Source organism: Penicillium daleae, assembly GCF_028827525.1.
Source record: "Penicillium daleae strain IBT 16125 chromosome Unknown utg000005l_segment0_segment0, whole genome shotgun sequence".
Taxonomy (NCBI): domain Eukaryota; kingdom Fungi; phylum Ascomycota; class Eurotiomycetes; order Eurotiales; family Aspergillaceae; genus Penicillium; species Penicillium daleae.
The window spans coordinates 1,684,141-1,698,002 of record NW_026623153.1 but is presented as its reverse complement, the minus strand read 5'-3'; the positions used below and the strand labels follow the sequence as shown (position 1 = coordinate 1,698,002).

The 13,862-nt window shown below is 46.7% G+C and overlaps 5 protein-coding genes across 5 annotated transcripts; 2 read left to right on the top strand and 3 right to left on the bottom strand.

The window, feature by feature from the left end:
• Positions 1-2,356: 2,356 nt before the first annotated feature.
• Positions 2,357-3,517, top strand: N7458_004866 (uncharacterized protein; the record flags this gene model as incomplete). The annotated part of the gene is made up of 1 exon (XM_056908248.1): positions 2,357-3,517. The coding sequence occupies one exon, from the start codon at positions 2,357-2,359 to the stop codon at positions 3,515-3,517; it is 1,161 nt and encodes a 386-aa protein (XP_056766866.1).
• Positions 3,518-4,445: 928 nt separating this feature from the next.
• Positions 4,446-5,234, bottom strand: N7458_004865 (O-methyltransferase; the record flags this gene model as incomplete). The annotated part of the gene is made up of 2 exons (XM_056908247.1): positions 4,446-4,657; positions 4,715-5,234. 2 exons carry the CDS (start codon positions 5,232-5,234, stop codon positions 4,446-4,448), a joined length of 732 nt encoding a protein of 243 aa, XP_056766865.1.
• Positions 5,235-9,998: 4,764 nt separating this feature from the next.
• On the top strand, positions 9,999-11,461 carry N7458_004864 (uncharacterized protein; the record flags this gene model as incomplete). Its single annotated transcript, XM_056908246.1, has 3 exons — positions 9,999-10,181; positions 10,243-10,327; positions 10,377-11,461. The coding sequence occupies 3 exons, from the start codon at positions 9,999-10,001 to the stop codon at positions 11,459-11,461; spliced, it is 1,353 nt and encodes a 450-aa protein (XP_056766864.1).
• A 246-nt stretch (positions 11,462-11,707) lies between these two features.
• Positions 11,708-12,089, bottom strand: N7458_004863 (uncharacterized protein; the record flags this gene model as incomplete). Its single annotated transcript, XM_056908245.1, has 2 exons — positions 11,708-11,872; positions 12,072-12,089. 2 exons carry the CDS (start codon positions 12,087-12,089, stop codon positions 11,708-11,710), a joined length of 183 nt encoding a protein of 60 aa, XP_056766863.1.
• A 554-nt stretch (positions 12,090-12,643) lies between these two features.
• N7458_004862 (SDR family oxidoreductase) lies at positions 12,644-13,762 on the bottom strand (the record flags this gene model as incomplete). The annotated part of the gene is made up of 3 exons (XM_056908244.1): positions 12,644-13,588; positions 13,653-13,687; positions 13,744-13,762. 3 exons carry the CDS (start codon positions 13,760-13,762, stop codon positions 12,644-12,646), a joined length of 999 nt encoding a protein of 332 aa, XP_056766862.1.
• Between the last annotated feature and the right edge of the window lie 100 nt (positions 13,763-13,862).

The following is a 13,862-nucleotide window of genomic DNA, read 5'->3' as shown; positions in this document are numbered from 1 at the left end:
CCCCAGTATATCTCCCGCAAGACGGAAACGCGGAGATAACTAAATGCTTGGTTGGTTTGTTTGCTTGATGTGGTGATAAATGAGGGGGAAATTCATCGAACCCTTTAGGATGTGGCGGAAAGGGCCTTCTGTTAAATCTGATGCCCAGAAATCAAGGTTAAAAAGAAAGGCATAGCTAGGGGTTTGATATAGGACTACGGGATATATAGAGCTACTCTTAGGTTCTGCAAAGATGATAAGAGAGATTTTCCAGCCCGACTATAGCTTATAGTGGTTAACAACATTTGAAGAAAGTATAGTAGAGTAAGAAGGACGGCATGGTTATATAAGGGTAAGGCTGTTGGCACCTAGTGGAAAGTCTGGCGGCACCTAGTGGGGCCTGATTTCTGCCTGATTTCTGCCAAGCCCGTCATACTCTTTCAATCACGAATTTAACCACCCCCTCCCTTCTTATATACACGCAGCCTTTCCTTCTTCTCTAAAGGCACTAGATTGACGTATGGAGGCAGAGAATCGATAAAACAGTTCAGAATCGTTCGAATTGCATTCAAAGTTGACGAATAGTTGAGTAAAGCAGGAGTTAGAAGCTGTAATGAAGACGGAGATCTAGAGTGGGGAATTACACCGCCCGCATTCCTATTGGGTAACAGACTCCGAATGCACAACTGACTACTCAAGGCGCTAAACCCGAAATCACTAAAGTCAAATTACGGTATTACATATTACATAGGTATTTTCCGATGGCCGCACTGTCCGACCCTAGTCATGACTCATGTGCCCATTCCTTGGCGATATCCGCGCATTAAATAATCGAGACGCTGCTGGTGGCAACTCAATGCCGACATCCTCAGGTGAGATTTACTTACCAATACGCTCCGTGGTCATGGCCCCCAGCAGCAGAGTCAATCATTGGCCCGCTGGTGTTGTAAAAACTCCAGAACAACTATTACCAAGCTCAAAGAAGGAGAAAAGATCTTTCGTGTGTCAATATTGCGGCAAACAATTTCTACGAAACGAGCACTTACAACGCCATGAACGACTACGTATGCTTCGCAAACTCTGCAGTTATAGAAGTTATCTTGCTTATTCCTGAACACAGATACCAAGGTGAAACCTTTTCGTTGTACGGAATGTTCACTGAGTTTTACACGAAGGTCTCTCCTCTCATTAGATGATATTTCCTTTGCCTAACTCGGATTCACTGATAGAATTGGCATGCAGAGATCTTCTTGTCCGTCATGGTAACCTTGCACACAGTGATTCTCCAAGCGGCGCTTTCTCTGGCCAGAATGACCAGACTCGAACAGCAAATCCTGTGGTGCCTACGGGCGGGTCGAATATCCCGAATGAGCCGCCATCTTTAGATCCCAACAGAGCTGGAACCAGGGCTATGCGCAACGACCCAGTCTCTTACATGTCAAGTTCGTGCTCTTTTGCCGACCGCTTGTCTTCTACTACAGATATAGAGGGAGCAGTCACTTGCCAAACCAGCAGCTCTGCGAGTAATGAATTTTCCGTGAGCACCTCAACAGAATCATTGGCCGCATCATCGTCTCAGACATCACAGTTCCCATGTACTCAGCAAAGGAGCGACTTTGGCGACTTTGGGCTATTCCTTGACAGCCTGAGCTTGTCATACTCCAACTTCTCGCCCGCCTTTCATATTCGGGAACCAATTGCACCTTTCTTATATGCCCCGGGGTCCGACGAAGGCAGACCTGCCGTCCCATATCCAGGACCAAGTTTTTCAAATAATCCACTGCAATTGTTTGATGAATTTTCCTCGACATTGCCTTCGCTTGAGCTACCAGCAACCTCAGCTAGTAGCAAATCATCGACGCCATGGGAACCCTGGAGAATTCACCAGGCGGACTGGGAGCATCTATTTGCCAGAATTCAGGGTTACATCACTGTTATCTCCTCGGACTTTTTTCTCCCTTCTCGCCATACTCTTAGTCGCTATATTGCAGCTTTCATTTCGGGATTTCATCGTCACTTACCATTCATCCACACCCCTACACTCGCAGTCACCACTTCACCGATTGAGCTCATTCTGGCTGTAACCGCCATTGGTGCTCAGTGTTCCTTTGACCGCGATAATGCTGTTAATTTATTTCATGCATCTTATGCCATAGCTCTGGCTCGGCTTCACCAACGCAAAGCGATACGTCAGGCTCAATCACTTCCAACGAGACATGGCTATTCTGTGGAAAGCCAGTCGACGACTCTTAATTTGGCTTCGTCCGAATCTTCAACGCCAGTTTGTAGGTTGCTCCAGGACCAGAGTGGAACAGTCCACCCCGATGAACGATATGATCCATTGCCGGTCGCTCAAACGTTACTTTTACTCCTGGCAATGGCGACTTGGGGAAATTCAAAGGAAATTTTCAACCAGGCTCTTGGTCTCCAGAGTACCCTGGCAAATTTTGTTCGAGAGGAACGGCTCTTGAAACAAGTCACTACGAACGATTCGTCTTGGCATCAATGGGCCTACGCTGAAGCGTTCAAACGGACACTCGGCTGCATCTTCTGCTTTTCCACCTTCCATACGATTGTCTACAACAGTCCACCACTGATTCTAAATTCCGAGCTTAATGTTCATCTTCCCTGTCGGGAAGCTGATTGGGAATCACCCACAGAGTCGGACTGGCAAAACGCAAGAAGGTTCGCTATCCCAGAGCCGAAGTTTCAAGATTGCCTTGGGCTTCTTTTCTCAAAAGATCCCTCGGAGGATTCCACGGCTTACTCTTCCCTGGGTGGTTACATTCTTATATTAGCCTTGATTCAACACATATATTTCCTACGCGAGATGAACAAATTCAAGCGCGACTCGAGTGGATCCCTATTACCCTCAGACGTCGCCGATGTCGAGCGGGCTCTTCAGAACTGGCAAAATGGGTGGGATGTGAATCCAGAAACAAATTTAAACCCGCGAAGCTCGCAAGGTCCAGTGTCCTTCAATTCCGCCGCCTTGCTGCGAATGGCTTATATACGGCTCAGTATGGATATTGGCCCATGTCGGACTCTGGAGACCCAAAATCCTCTCTTAATTGCAAGGGCCATGCAACAGAGCCCCCGTGTGAAGCTTGGTCCTAGGTTAACACGGGCTGTTTTGTACTCCGCGCATGCATTGAGTATTCCTGTCAAGATTGGAGTTAACATTGTTTCTCGCAATCAAGCCTTTATATGGTCTCTTCAACAGTCACTTTGCGCTCTCGAGTGCGCATTTGCACTCAGTAAATGGTTGGTTACCGTGCACACTCGTCTTCCTGGAGAGCCGTTTAATGAAGATGAGGAAAGGTTGATAGCATACATAGTGGACATGGTATCAGAGGCAGACTCGGAGTTTCGTCTGATGAGCGGTGGGGAAAGCTCGCTCAACTATGTTGAGCTGGCTGTGCGGGTTGTGCGAATTTGGGCGCGACTATACAGCGGTGAAGTCATCTGGGATGTGGTACGTCTGATGGGACAGGCATTAGAAGCGTACGCAAAAATTCTGGAGGAAAGTTTTGCATAAATTCCAACGGCTGCGCTGTTTGCAATTATGTCTGATGCAGTAATAGAATAGTGCATATCAAAACTTCGGGCACGATTTGTCGACACCACAGAGCGATCGCAGTCCCAGGAGGTTGGGCTGACTAGACTTGTAGCCTTCTTTGAGAGAGGAAATTACTCGGCGCCATTTCGTTTTCTAGCGGTACTCATACCCCAAGCAGTGATTCACACTAGCTCTCAAGAGACAGCAGATTGAAACTAAATCCGAAATGGTAGATCTGCGCAAAGTCGAATGAGACCATGCTGACTCGAATTCTTTGCTCGACTATATGCGACGGAAATACCGTGCTTGGGGCCGAGGGATCAAGAATGCCAAAATGGTGCACCAGAGCGACTTTTCGACAGAGAGCTAAGAAATATCTCCAAAATGCCAAGAAGAAACCCACATACATATTCAAGTTGTGGGTAGCAGCCAACCCGATCCTCTCAGTGCAATGTCTCCAATTCGCCAAGAAAGCTTGTCTACGCCACCATGACAAACGCTACTAACGCGAAGGACTGCGATCAAATAGACCAGCCACCTGAGCAAGCCTGTCACAAAATGGCGGTCTAGAGGGGGTGTAAAACTTACGCCGTGCTTTTAGGTCTGTCTCGGACATTGTGTTCCGACCTAACTCACTATAGACTAGACACTGGAAACGCGAATAAAACAAGCACGGCTCCCGAGTAGAGTACACAGAGCTTAGTAAATGACAACTTCTAGCCAGAGAGAGAAGCCCTAGAGGGTCATATATCCTATTAGTAGCTTGAAATCTCCTAGCATTGAAAGGAAGGCATTCAGCAGCAGGGGGAGATTATTGGGCCGAAATTTCATCTAGAAGCACTCTTCGAGAGGTATGCAACCTAGTTTTTCGATTTAGAAAGAATATTCAAAATCATCTTCAAGAAATCTATTGAGATCGCGGCATGTAAACACTCATTTCGAGCCCATTGGTGAAAGGCAATGTCATGTTCTGAAACCCATTTTCGGGATTTCGCAGATAGGCCAACAGATCTGCGTACCCCTTTGCTCCAGAGATAGTATTGTCGGTGATCACCACTGCGCCTTGTCGGAGATGGGGCTGTACAGTCTTAAGCGTGGGAAGAGCGAGTGCAGACCAAACTATTTCGGTGTATTCAGTACAGGGACACAAATCAGTCACGAAAGGGCTAAACTCACTGTCGAGAAGGAGAATATCGATGTTTAGTAACCCGCTCTTCAGGGTTTCAAGCAGGTCACCCTCTCTTAATTCAATCTCTTGCTCGACTGTTGTACCGCATTGTGCCCAGTATTTTCGTGCAATTGCGGCTTTTGTGTGCTCTTTTTCCGTCGCGATCACAATACCAGATTTGCCAGTAGCGGCCTTAACCTTGGCAACAGCAAGAGCAAGGTATATGGTACTAACTCCGAAACTGGTCCCTGCTTCAACGATATTGGTGGCCCCCATAGAACAGATCAGCTGGTACATGAATTGGCATTTGTCCTCATCGAGAGCGATGAATTTGTCAAGCATGAGCTGATCAAATGCATCCCTTGGGTTACCATCTGGACGCCTACCCTCAAGATCGCCCATAACTACCGACGAGAAAACTTTGCCGGTTTTCGAAATGGTAGCTTCCTGTTCCAGCGACATTCGATGGAGTTGAGAGAGGAGCTGTAATACATGCGGAGGGGCTTCGACGGGCGATGGGGAGGACATATTGTTCGAGAAGAGCATCCAATTTGCTCAGATAATGACGATAAAAACCAACCATGCGAGAGAGAAAGAAGACAGTCAACGGTGGATTTAAATACCTATTAATTTAGCGCATAGTCACGTGATTTGGTATTGGAACTGTGGCTTTCCGAAAAATACAGGAACGCTTGTGTACTGTTTTAACACCCATCTCCTCTGTGCAGCAGTTGCCCCGCCACGAACCCCTTTAATGAGCGCCTCATTTTTATAATCGTGAGTCGGGCTGGAGGTGCTCTGTCTTCTTATTAACGGTTCGAGCGAAATATGAGTTGCTTTAGATTATTTAATTAAAATAATCATTGATTTATAATTGATTTCGTAAACTGCGTTTTATTGGTAACCTCACACAGTCAAGAGGGATCAGGAACTGTGTATAATTTGGCCGTAACGGGTCATCTGTCGCTGTGGTCTTAGACCGTAGAGTCAGATAGGGCCCATCCGCGCTCCTTTGTAAGGAGGCAATGCGTCTGTATATTGTAATGGTTTCTATGTAAAGAGGGAAGGTGGGAGGGACAAAACAAGTCGTGACTGCATGAGACATGACGAGCTACCAGCAGAGGCGAGCAATTGACTCCCGTGAGACAGTTGCAGGAGGGGAGAAACCCCTCCATAGGCCCGCGGGCTCTGCGGGCATCACGTGAGGGAACCCCAATAAAACTTCTTCCCTACGAGACGCGTTGGCAGCCGCCGAAGGCCGCTGTTACGGGGCGCGGCGAGTAGGACGTTGGAGAGTTTCACTGGAAGACGAGCCCGTTGTACACTGTGGCCTTGAAACGAAAGAGTGTTGAAGAGTAAACTAGATCTGAAGAGATGACATGAAGCGGAAGGCTTGTTTCGGACAAGACGTGACAAATATGCACGGATAACAGGATGAGTCGGTTATAAGCATGCCAAGCCACCTACCACCATGTCGTGCAAGAAGTGATTGGTTGAGTATGGACGCGGAAATATATCGGTAAAGCTCAGCTGAACCATTCAAATGGGCTCTTAGTATATTTTGTCAGACTTGGGTAAAGCGTATGAACCAGTACGGTCGAATCTCATTCTGAGAGGATTGTTCAGTCTAGGTGCTGAATTGAGTTGAGCGATCCTGTCAGTTCGTGGAGACTAGTTGAACACTCCACGACCGTCTTATTCGCCAGCGGCAGCTCCTCCCAGATCAGAAGTGAGGCATTACGTAGGAATTCCGCGCGACTTGACTGGATGCTGATCCTGGAGACCAAGCCCGTGTCAGACTCCTGAACAGGAATGCCAAAGACCGAGTCGACGGTGCGACTCCGCTCGTAATAGATCACTGAGAGCGTTCGTTCCAGTCACGCATACGATGCGCTCGTCCGCCCTGATGCGATCACACATAGCACCCATTAAAAATGTCTTCCCTCGACCCAAAGGGCCGTCGATGGAGTAGCAGCCACCAATGTCTAACTGGTCCAGGAGATGATCGAATATGCCCCCCTGGTCTGGGTTCATCCTACCGTAATAGCTGGGTCTCGAAGAAGCTAAGTTCCAAGTCCAGCTCCGCGCAATGTCGAACGGACCCCGGTAGGCCACACTGCGTCAGGGAAGATCCTTCTGCTGAGAGATAGCGTGCTAGGTCCTGCGAGGCAAGGTCTGTGGCATGCGCCGTGGGGTGGCGAAGTCTGTAGTCGGCACAGAGATCGCTCTGGAATCGGGACTACAGTTCCACGGCAGGAAATGCAAAGTCAGACAGAAGCTAGGCAAAGAGAAAGCGGAGCTGGGATGGGCGGCTGCAAGCTGCAATAGCCTCGTTCATTGCATACACGGCCTCGTGGTCGTCCTGGAAGAGTCCCAATGCAGTAGCAACCTCGTGATATCTGGGATAATATTGTCCCCGGATCGTGTGGGCGTCTTTAAAGCTGCACGCAGGTCGTACCTGGAGCAAGGCCCGCAAGTCGAATGCCTGTTTTAGACGAAGCGGCACGGTCTGAAGTCGGGTGACAATAGGCCGACGGAGCCGCCTGCGCAACACTTTCTGACAGAGGGTACGTTAACGTTTCCTTAGCAAGATACGCTCAGGCATCATTCGTCACATTAACGTCCACCCAGACCGAAGGCTGACTAATCAGATACGACCTTTTAATTTCCCGGAATTGGTACGATCTAAAAAAAAAAAAGAAATCCGGTTGCCGCCCAGCCAAATCCGAGATCTCCAAGATGCCAAGGATCAACCCCAAGCGAATCAAATAGCTCATGTGGGGCTATACTACGGGATTTTGGAGACCAGACGACGGTACAAATCCTTTATACTCAACCAAGAACACGTAAGTGTATTGCCTTCTCCCGTCTCGCATTCATTGATTGATTTATTGACTCTGTCGGTTTAGCCGAGCTCGTTCGTATTAGTATTGGCGGCAGCGGCAGTTAGACTAAGCCGTAGCACGCCTTCTGGACTGGAAGATTTTCCGCCATGTACTATAATAGGAGAATTTGTTGACAGGTTTTAATCTTATCCTTCTCGGCATTGCGCCATCCAGCCTTGCAAAAGGAAAAATGCTTGTATCATGATTTCCCAATAGACGTGTTGATTTCTCAATTGCCACAGAAATTCAAAGGTTAGAGGCAAGTTGGATCTTGCAGAGAATTCAATCAAGGCCAGAATGCCACCGTATTTCTTGTCTTCAAATAGCTGTCAGAATTCTGGATTTGGTAACACCTTTAAATGTTTGTATCTCTTCTGCAACGGCCATGGAGACCTCCCAGTTGATATAGTTGGTGTGTCTGATGCTATAGGTCACAAAATCAGGCTGAATAGCGGAAACAACAGCTATCTGCTGACCCCTAGATCTTAATCCATTGGTGTTGAGAACTAGTTGGAAGAATCTGCCGATGTCTATATAAGAGCCAGTCTTATTTGAGACGATTATTGATCTCTCACAGTTCTCAAAAATCCTTTCAAGGTGAAGGTCGCGTGCACAGGAAGAATCAACCTGATGGACATCGCCGCCCGAATCATCTCGCGCACGGATGGTGGTTGTGGACTGGAGTATCATTTTCACCCAATTTAGTTGAAAGTTTGGGATAATTCCTCCATTGTTGGGGGTATTTGCGTTTGGCTCAGACAAAACTTTCAATATGAGCGAGAATGGAGATTGGCTGTTTAGCTGGATAAGGCGGGGGGAAAAAACTTTGACGGTGTAAGGAATTTTGGTCTGTGATGAGCCAAATACGTTCCTCAATTTCCCTTTGATGCTAGATATTGGTTGTTCAATTGTTGGAAACCGTAATGGTAGTCGGACTTTTCTTTCAAAGATATGCTCTTGTAGACCTTGATCGCGAGTTGGAAGGTACGGAATAGGATGAAGGAGGATGATTGGTGCAATTGCCTGGTTCTCACGGATCGTGCCAGCATAATAAAAACGAAGCTCAGCTTTGACTTGATACTCAATACCTCCTTCTAGACGGTCTCCAAATCTGTTGCTGCTGAAAGAAAAGCTTCCTGGCAAAGTGTGACATGCCAATATTTGAGCACCCAGGGGTATAAAGCTCTCTTCATCAGAATGCTTCTCCAGTTCTGCAATGTCTGGGTGACTCGGAATCACTATTTCAAAGGCCCATTTTAGGGCCTCTCCGGATATAGCACTCTCAGAAAGATGGAGAGGCCCTTTGAACACAGTCTGCCGCATAGGACGCCAAAGATTCCAATGCCTCAGATTTTGACAACTATAAAGGCCGCACCTGATAAAGATAGCTGTCCTGAGGCGGCCAGTTAATGTCAACGTCAGAGTGGCCTCAGGAGTGACAATAGGTGAATCACGCACTATGTGCCCAATGACTGTATCTCCGGCAGCATATTTCCAGCCCGGTGGTGCAGAGATCAGAATTTGGAGATTGGATGTGTGGTGTTTCATGTTAGGTAGTTTGACTTGATAAAGATTCTGAGCGGATCAGCAGGGAAATATATTAAGTTAATGCCTCTAAAAGGACAAAAGCGAAAGATTACCCACATCCTCTCAGAAGCCGACAGAAAGGAGAAAATAATTCCCTTTCAGAACATTTTTAATTGTATTTCTTGAGTCCAAGATGGACCACGATGGGAGAGCTCGATCCGCTTCCCGGCTAGTTAAATGAGAGGATTATTACCTGACAATTAGGTTTCATGACCACTATAACAGAAATTTTACTGAAAGACATCTAATGCGGGCCCTCGAGAGTCAACCTACCCGAATTGATTGACATGAGGATTACTATTCCGGGAAACATTTCATCTTAGCTTAATAATAAACTACAGCGAAACAACCGTACATTAATTTTACCTACATAGGTAGGGGTGAGTCAAAACGTTGCGCAGAGTTCGAAAGTCTTGGTAATTTGGAGATAGTACGTGGGACAATAATGCATTCCGAATCGAGCTTGTTGTATATCTGGGTAGGAACTGGCTCGTGTAGCTCGCTTAGATAGCTTGACTTGCTTCAGCCCAGATTGGAAACCCCTTTCCCACCCTCTTCTCCAAGTCTTTCGGGGCTATAAGGTGATTGGATTAAGGTGTAATGCGTAGTATTTTGGTGTCTTACGTGTCTCACCGACCTCTCATTATCAAAGCCCTTCTTATCAGTTTGTTGAATACTCCATTTACCAGAGACTTTTTTCCTTGCTCCGCTTCTAATTAGAGCCTGGGCAACTAGAATTGACGTTGAACAGTTCATTTGAATCTTAATTTTTACTTCTTCCCTCGCTTAGAAACATATAACACACCAAAACGCTCATACAATGTCAACACTGTCAATCAACGAAGCTGGTAGGAGCTCCGTTTCTGCTGAGCGGGCAGAATCATCTCCAGTTACTGGATATATCGACAATGAGGACCATGGGCTGGCTCATCAGGGTATTGACACGTCAAGTGGTTTTCGAATGCCTATTAGGATTCTTGGTGCTTTCTTTGTTTTCTTCAATGTCTGGTAAAGACACTTCTCTCGGCTTGATGAGCTTTTTACTAGTTGCTAATAACCCAAAGGGGACTTACATTTGCTTTTGGGTCCTTCCAAAGCTTTTATGCGCTGGAGTACATTCGATCTTCTACCTCATCCAACATATCATGGGTCGGAACCATCCAGTCTTGGCTCCTTGTTTTTAGCGGAATCTTTGCAGGTCGATTATTTGACCTTGGCTACTATCGTACGCTCTTGATAACTGGCAGCTGCCTGGCTACCTGCGGTACCATCAGTCTTAGCTTCTCCCGCGAATACGTCGCCATAATCCTTAGTCAGGGAGTTTGCACAGGGCTTGGATTTGGCCTACTCTACGTTCCCACAATTTCCTTCATCAACAAATGTTTCCCTCAAAAGCGTGCGCTAGCCCTTGGCATTGCCACGAGTGGAGCGCCCGCGGGTGGGATTGTATACACAACAATCTTCAATCAACTTATCACAAAGATCCAATTTGCCTGGACCGTCCGCGTCTTAGGGTTGGTGATGTGCCTTCTTTTTCTCGCTGCTAGTGCGATCCTTCTTCCCACGAGTCCAAGGAGAAAACATTCGAGATCTACTGAAAAAATGAAGGTTATTGACCTAAGAGCACTCAAAGATATTCCGTTTTGGAGTTATACACTTGCGAACTTCTTTCTCTACCTTGGCTATATTACGCCATACTTCTACATTCCGACGTATGCGCAAACGAGACTACATACAACTTCTGTCTTTGCTTCCAATATTCTAATAATCACGCAAGTATCTTCAATCATTGGCCGGGTTGCCACCACAATTATCGCTCACCACTTTGGATCAATGATGCCTTGGATATTTTGCGGCACGTTGTCGGGTGTTTTGTGCCTTTGTTGGACGACTGCAGACACATCCCTGCGCTTTATTGCTTTTTCAGCGTTTTACGGTGAGTTCATATTGCTAAAGCTGGTAATATATCTTTTACTGAATCGTCCAGGTGGAGTTTCAGGTGCACTGATTCCCCTACCACAAAGCGTTTTCCCACATATTTGCCCTAATCAAGCAGTCCTTGGAACCTGGCTTGGCATGGCGCAGAGTATGGGAAGTTTTGCATCGCTTTTGGGGCCACCGGTCGCAGGCTTGTTGGGGTCACTTCAGGGACACAATAATAGCAAGATCAGCTTCACAAATATTCAGGATTTCAGCGGCAGTGTCATGATATTTGGGGCGATACAGCTCGTTGGACTGTGGTACCTCCTGTGCAAAAAGAGAAATAAGCCCAGGATTTTCTAGAGGTGAAATAACATTCTTAACCAGAGATCTTCACTTTGAACTTGTTATCTTCTAATATGAATATGACTTTCACGTAACACTAGGGATAGTGAGGGTGGGATAGAAGCCTTGCCATACTATTTTAGTATTTATATATGGCGAGGAGGAGAGAGAGTTCATCCACGAGAGCTAAAGAATCAAGGAATTCGTACAAGAGTGTATGAGGAAATATGTGAGGCGTAGGCTTTCGCTTCCAATCCAATGAGGTCATGAAACAGGCTTATCCAATTCCTGTCGTTCGGCCACTATACGAGCAATCTCTGAGCCAGCCTCCGTGCCAAAGTTCGCCAAACCTTCACTCACATCCACGCTATCCTTTTCACCCATTTCTTGGCTCATCTTGAACTTCGTCCCAATCCGAGTGATTTCTACCTAAATTTCAATAATAGCATGTTACATAAACTCAATATATCGGTCTGCGGCATCTGAAACCATCCAGTAAACCTTGCTGCCCCCCGTGGGAGGGATGATATCAAATGAAGTTCAGCATATTGAGCAGGATCACTGATTTTTAGAGATAAAGGACTCGGTTCCACTGTCAAAGTAAACTATTGCTTTGCCATACACTTACACAGCGGCATAGTTCCATCTCGGAACGACGTTGTGGTCTAGCAGGGGCAGAAAAGAGCTTCTCATTCCAAGGTTTTCCGTAAGAAATGTACGGTTTCCAATGACTAGTTACATGAATCTACTCTAAGCTATGTCCCATATATACGAACATAGGGTGTAGAGAACAGGGTTTCCCGTCCGTTCAGCTGTACTTAAGCCACACGCCGGCAGATTAGTAGTATGGTGGGTGACTACATGCGAATCCCTGCTGTTGTATCTACTTTTTATATATATTTTTATTTATTTTTGCTACGGTTCACCTGATTCTATTCAGTGGTGCGCAAAGCTGAATAAAGGATAGCCATGTTGTTCCGTATGGGCTGATTGGAATTTGGTTGACACAAAAAAGAGCGTCCGAATAGAAAGGTACTATTTAGAAGCTAATCTCATCTCCCCATCCTACGCCGCTGAGAATAACTTTCCGCGGAATCATTAGATAAAGAGGTTAAGAATGCTGCTTTCCGAGCTTTAATGCCGGTAATGTTCATTCGGCTGCAGACCGGCATGAGATTGTTGAATTTTCCATCTGAGTGCTCAAACTGGATGGCTCTGGAGGAAATCGATCGTATCCACAACGGACTTTTCCAATGATAGATATTCTAGCTGAAGAATCTCCTTCGAGGAGTTGTTGTCGAAGCCATAAAGGGGGTTGGGTTTGTCCGATATCAGCTCGATCGGAAGTTTGTCGGCATACTGAGGGAACATCTTCTTGGCAATATCCGCAACTTCCTTCATATCAAAATGGCCAGCAGTTATAAAGAACCGCTTTTCACCTGCATCGGGAACTTCCATAGCCCTGACGTGAGCAAGGGCGACGTCTCGTACATCAACCCAGAGCCAGATGCCGGTCGGAGGCAGCTTTTCCTTCCACCCTCCATGCATCAGCATCGCGAAATAAGCGTTCGATGTATTGAGTGTCTCTCTAGATTCTGGAGGATGAATCGGAGGTCCAAATACACAGGGAGGGCATATCGTTGCAAGCGAAAATCCGGGCTTCTCGTCTTCCATGAAGGACCATGCAGCTCGCTCAGCGAGAGTTTTACTCGCACGGTAGGTTTTGCCACGATCTTCAATACCTTCCTCGTAGGTAACTGGGTTCCACTGGCTCTCGCTATACACGTCAGGGTGCTCGTCTGGGCAAATAATAGCAGCAAAGGATGAAGTAATGACGACTCGCTTTACTGAAGGGGCCTTGTCTTTGATTGCGCGTAAAATTCCCTTCGTTCCATGGATAGCGGGGTCGAGCAGCTCCTTTGGATATTTGAATCGGAAATGGAGGGGACTTGCTGTGTGAATAACAGCATCAAATGGGGGGTCCGAAATGACGGCTTGGTCAAAAGCGCCTTCTTGGGCAATGTCGGGAACAACCACGTAGGAAAGCTGGCCCTTGGTGGATTCCGGATAAACCCTGAGAATCCTTTCCCCCTTTTCGGCACTCCGAACTGTGGTAACCACAGTATGGTTGCTAACGAGCAGAGCCTAGACGCCGTGTCAGTGTCGTCGCCAAATCGAACCTGTATACTTCAACATTACAGGTCAGTACCTTTAAGCAATGAGAGGCAATGAAGCCAGAACCACCTAAGTCCAGGGATTAGTTCCTTCCGGAAATGAGAACAGGCATTTAGGATGCTGACCTGTCACGAGAACCTTCATTCTTTCGGTTCGGTCGCAAGGAATCGGAAGCCTTGTGTAGGTGAAGACTCGGGACGAATGAAATATCGTGTAGTATTGAATGAAAGCATTCAACAAGGGT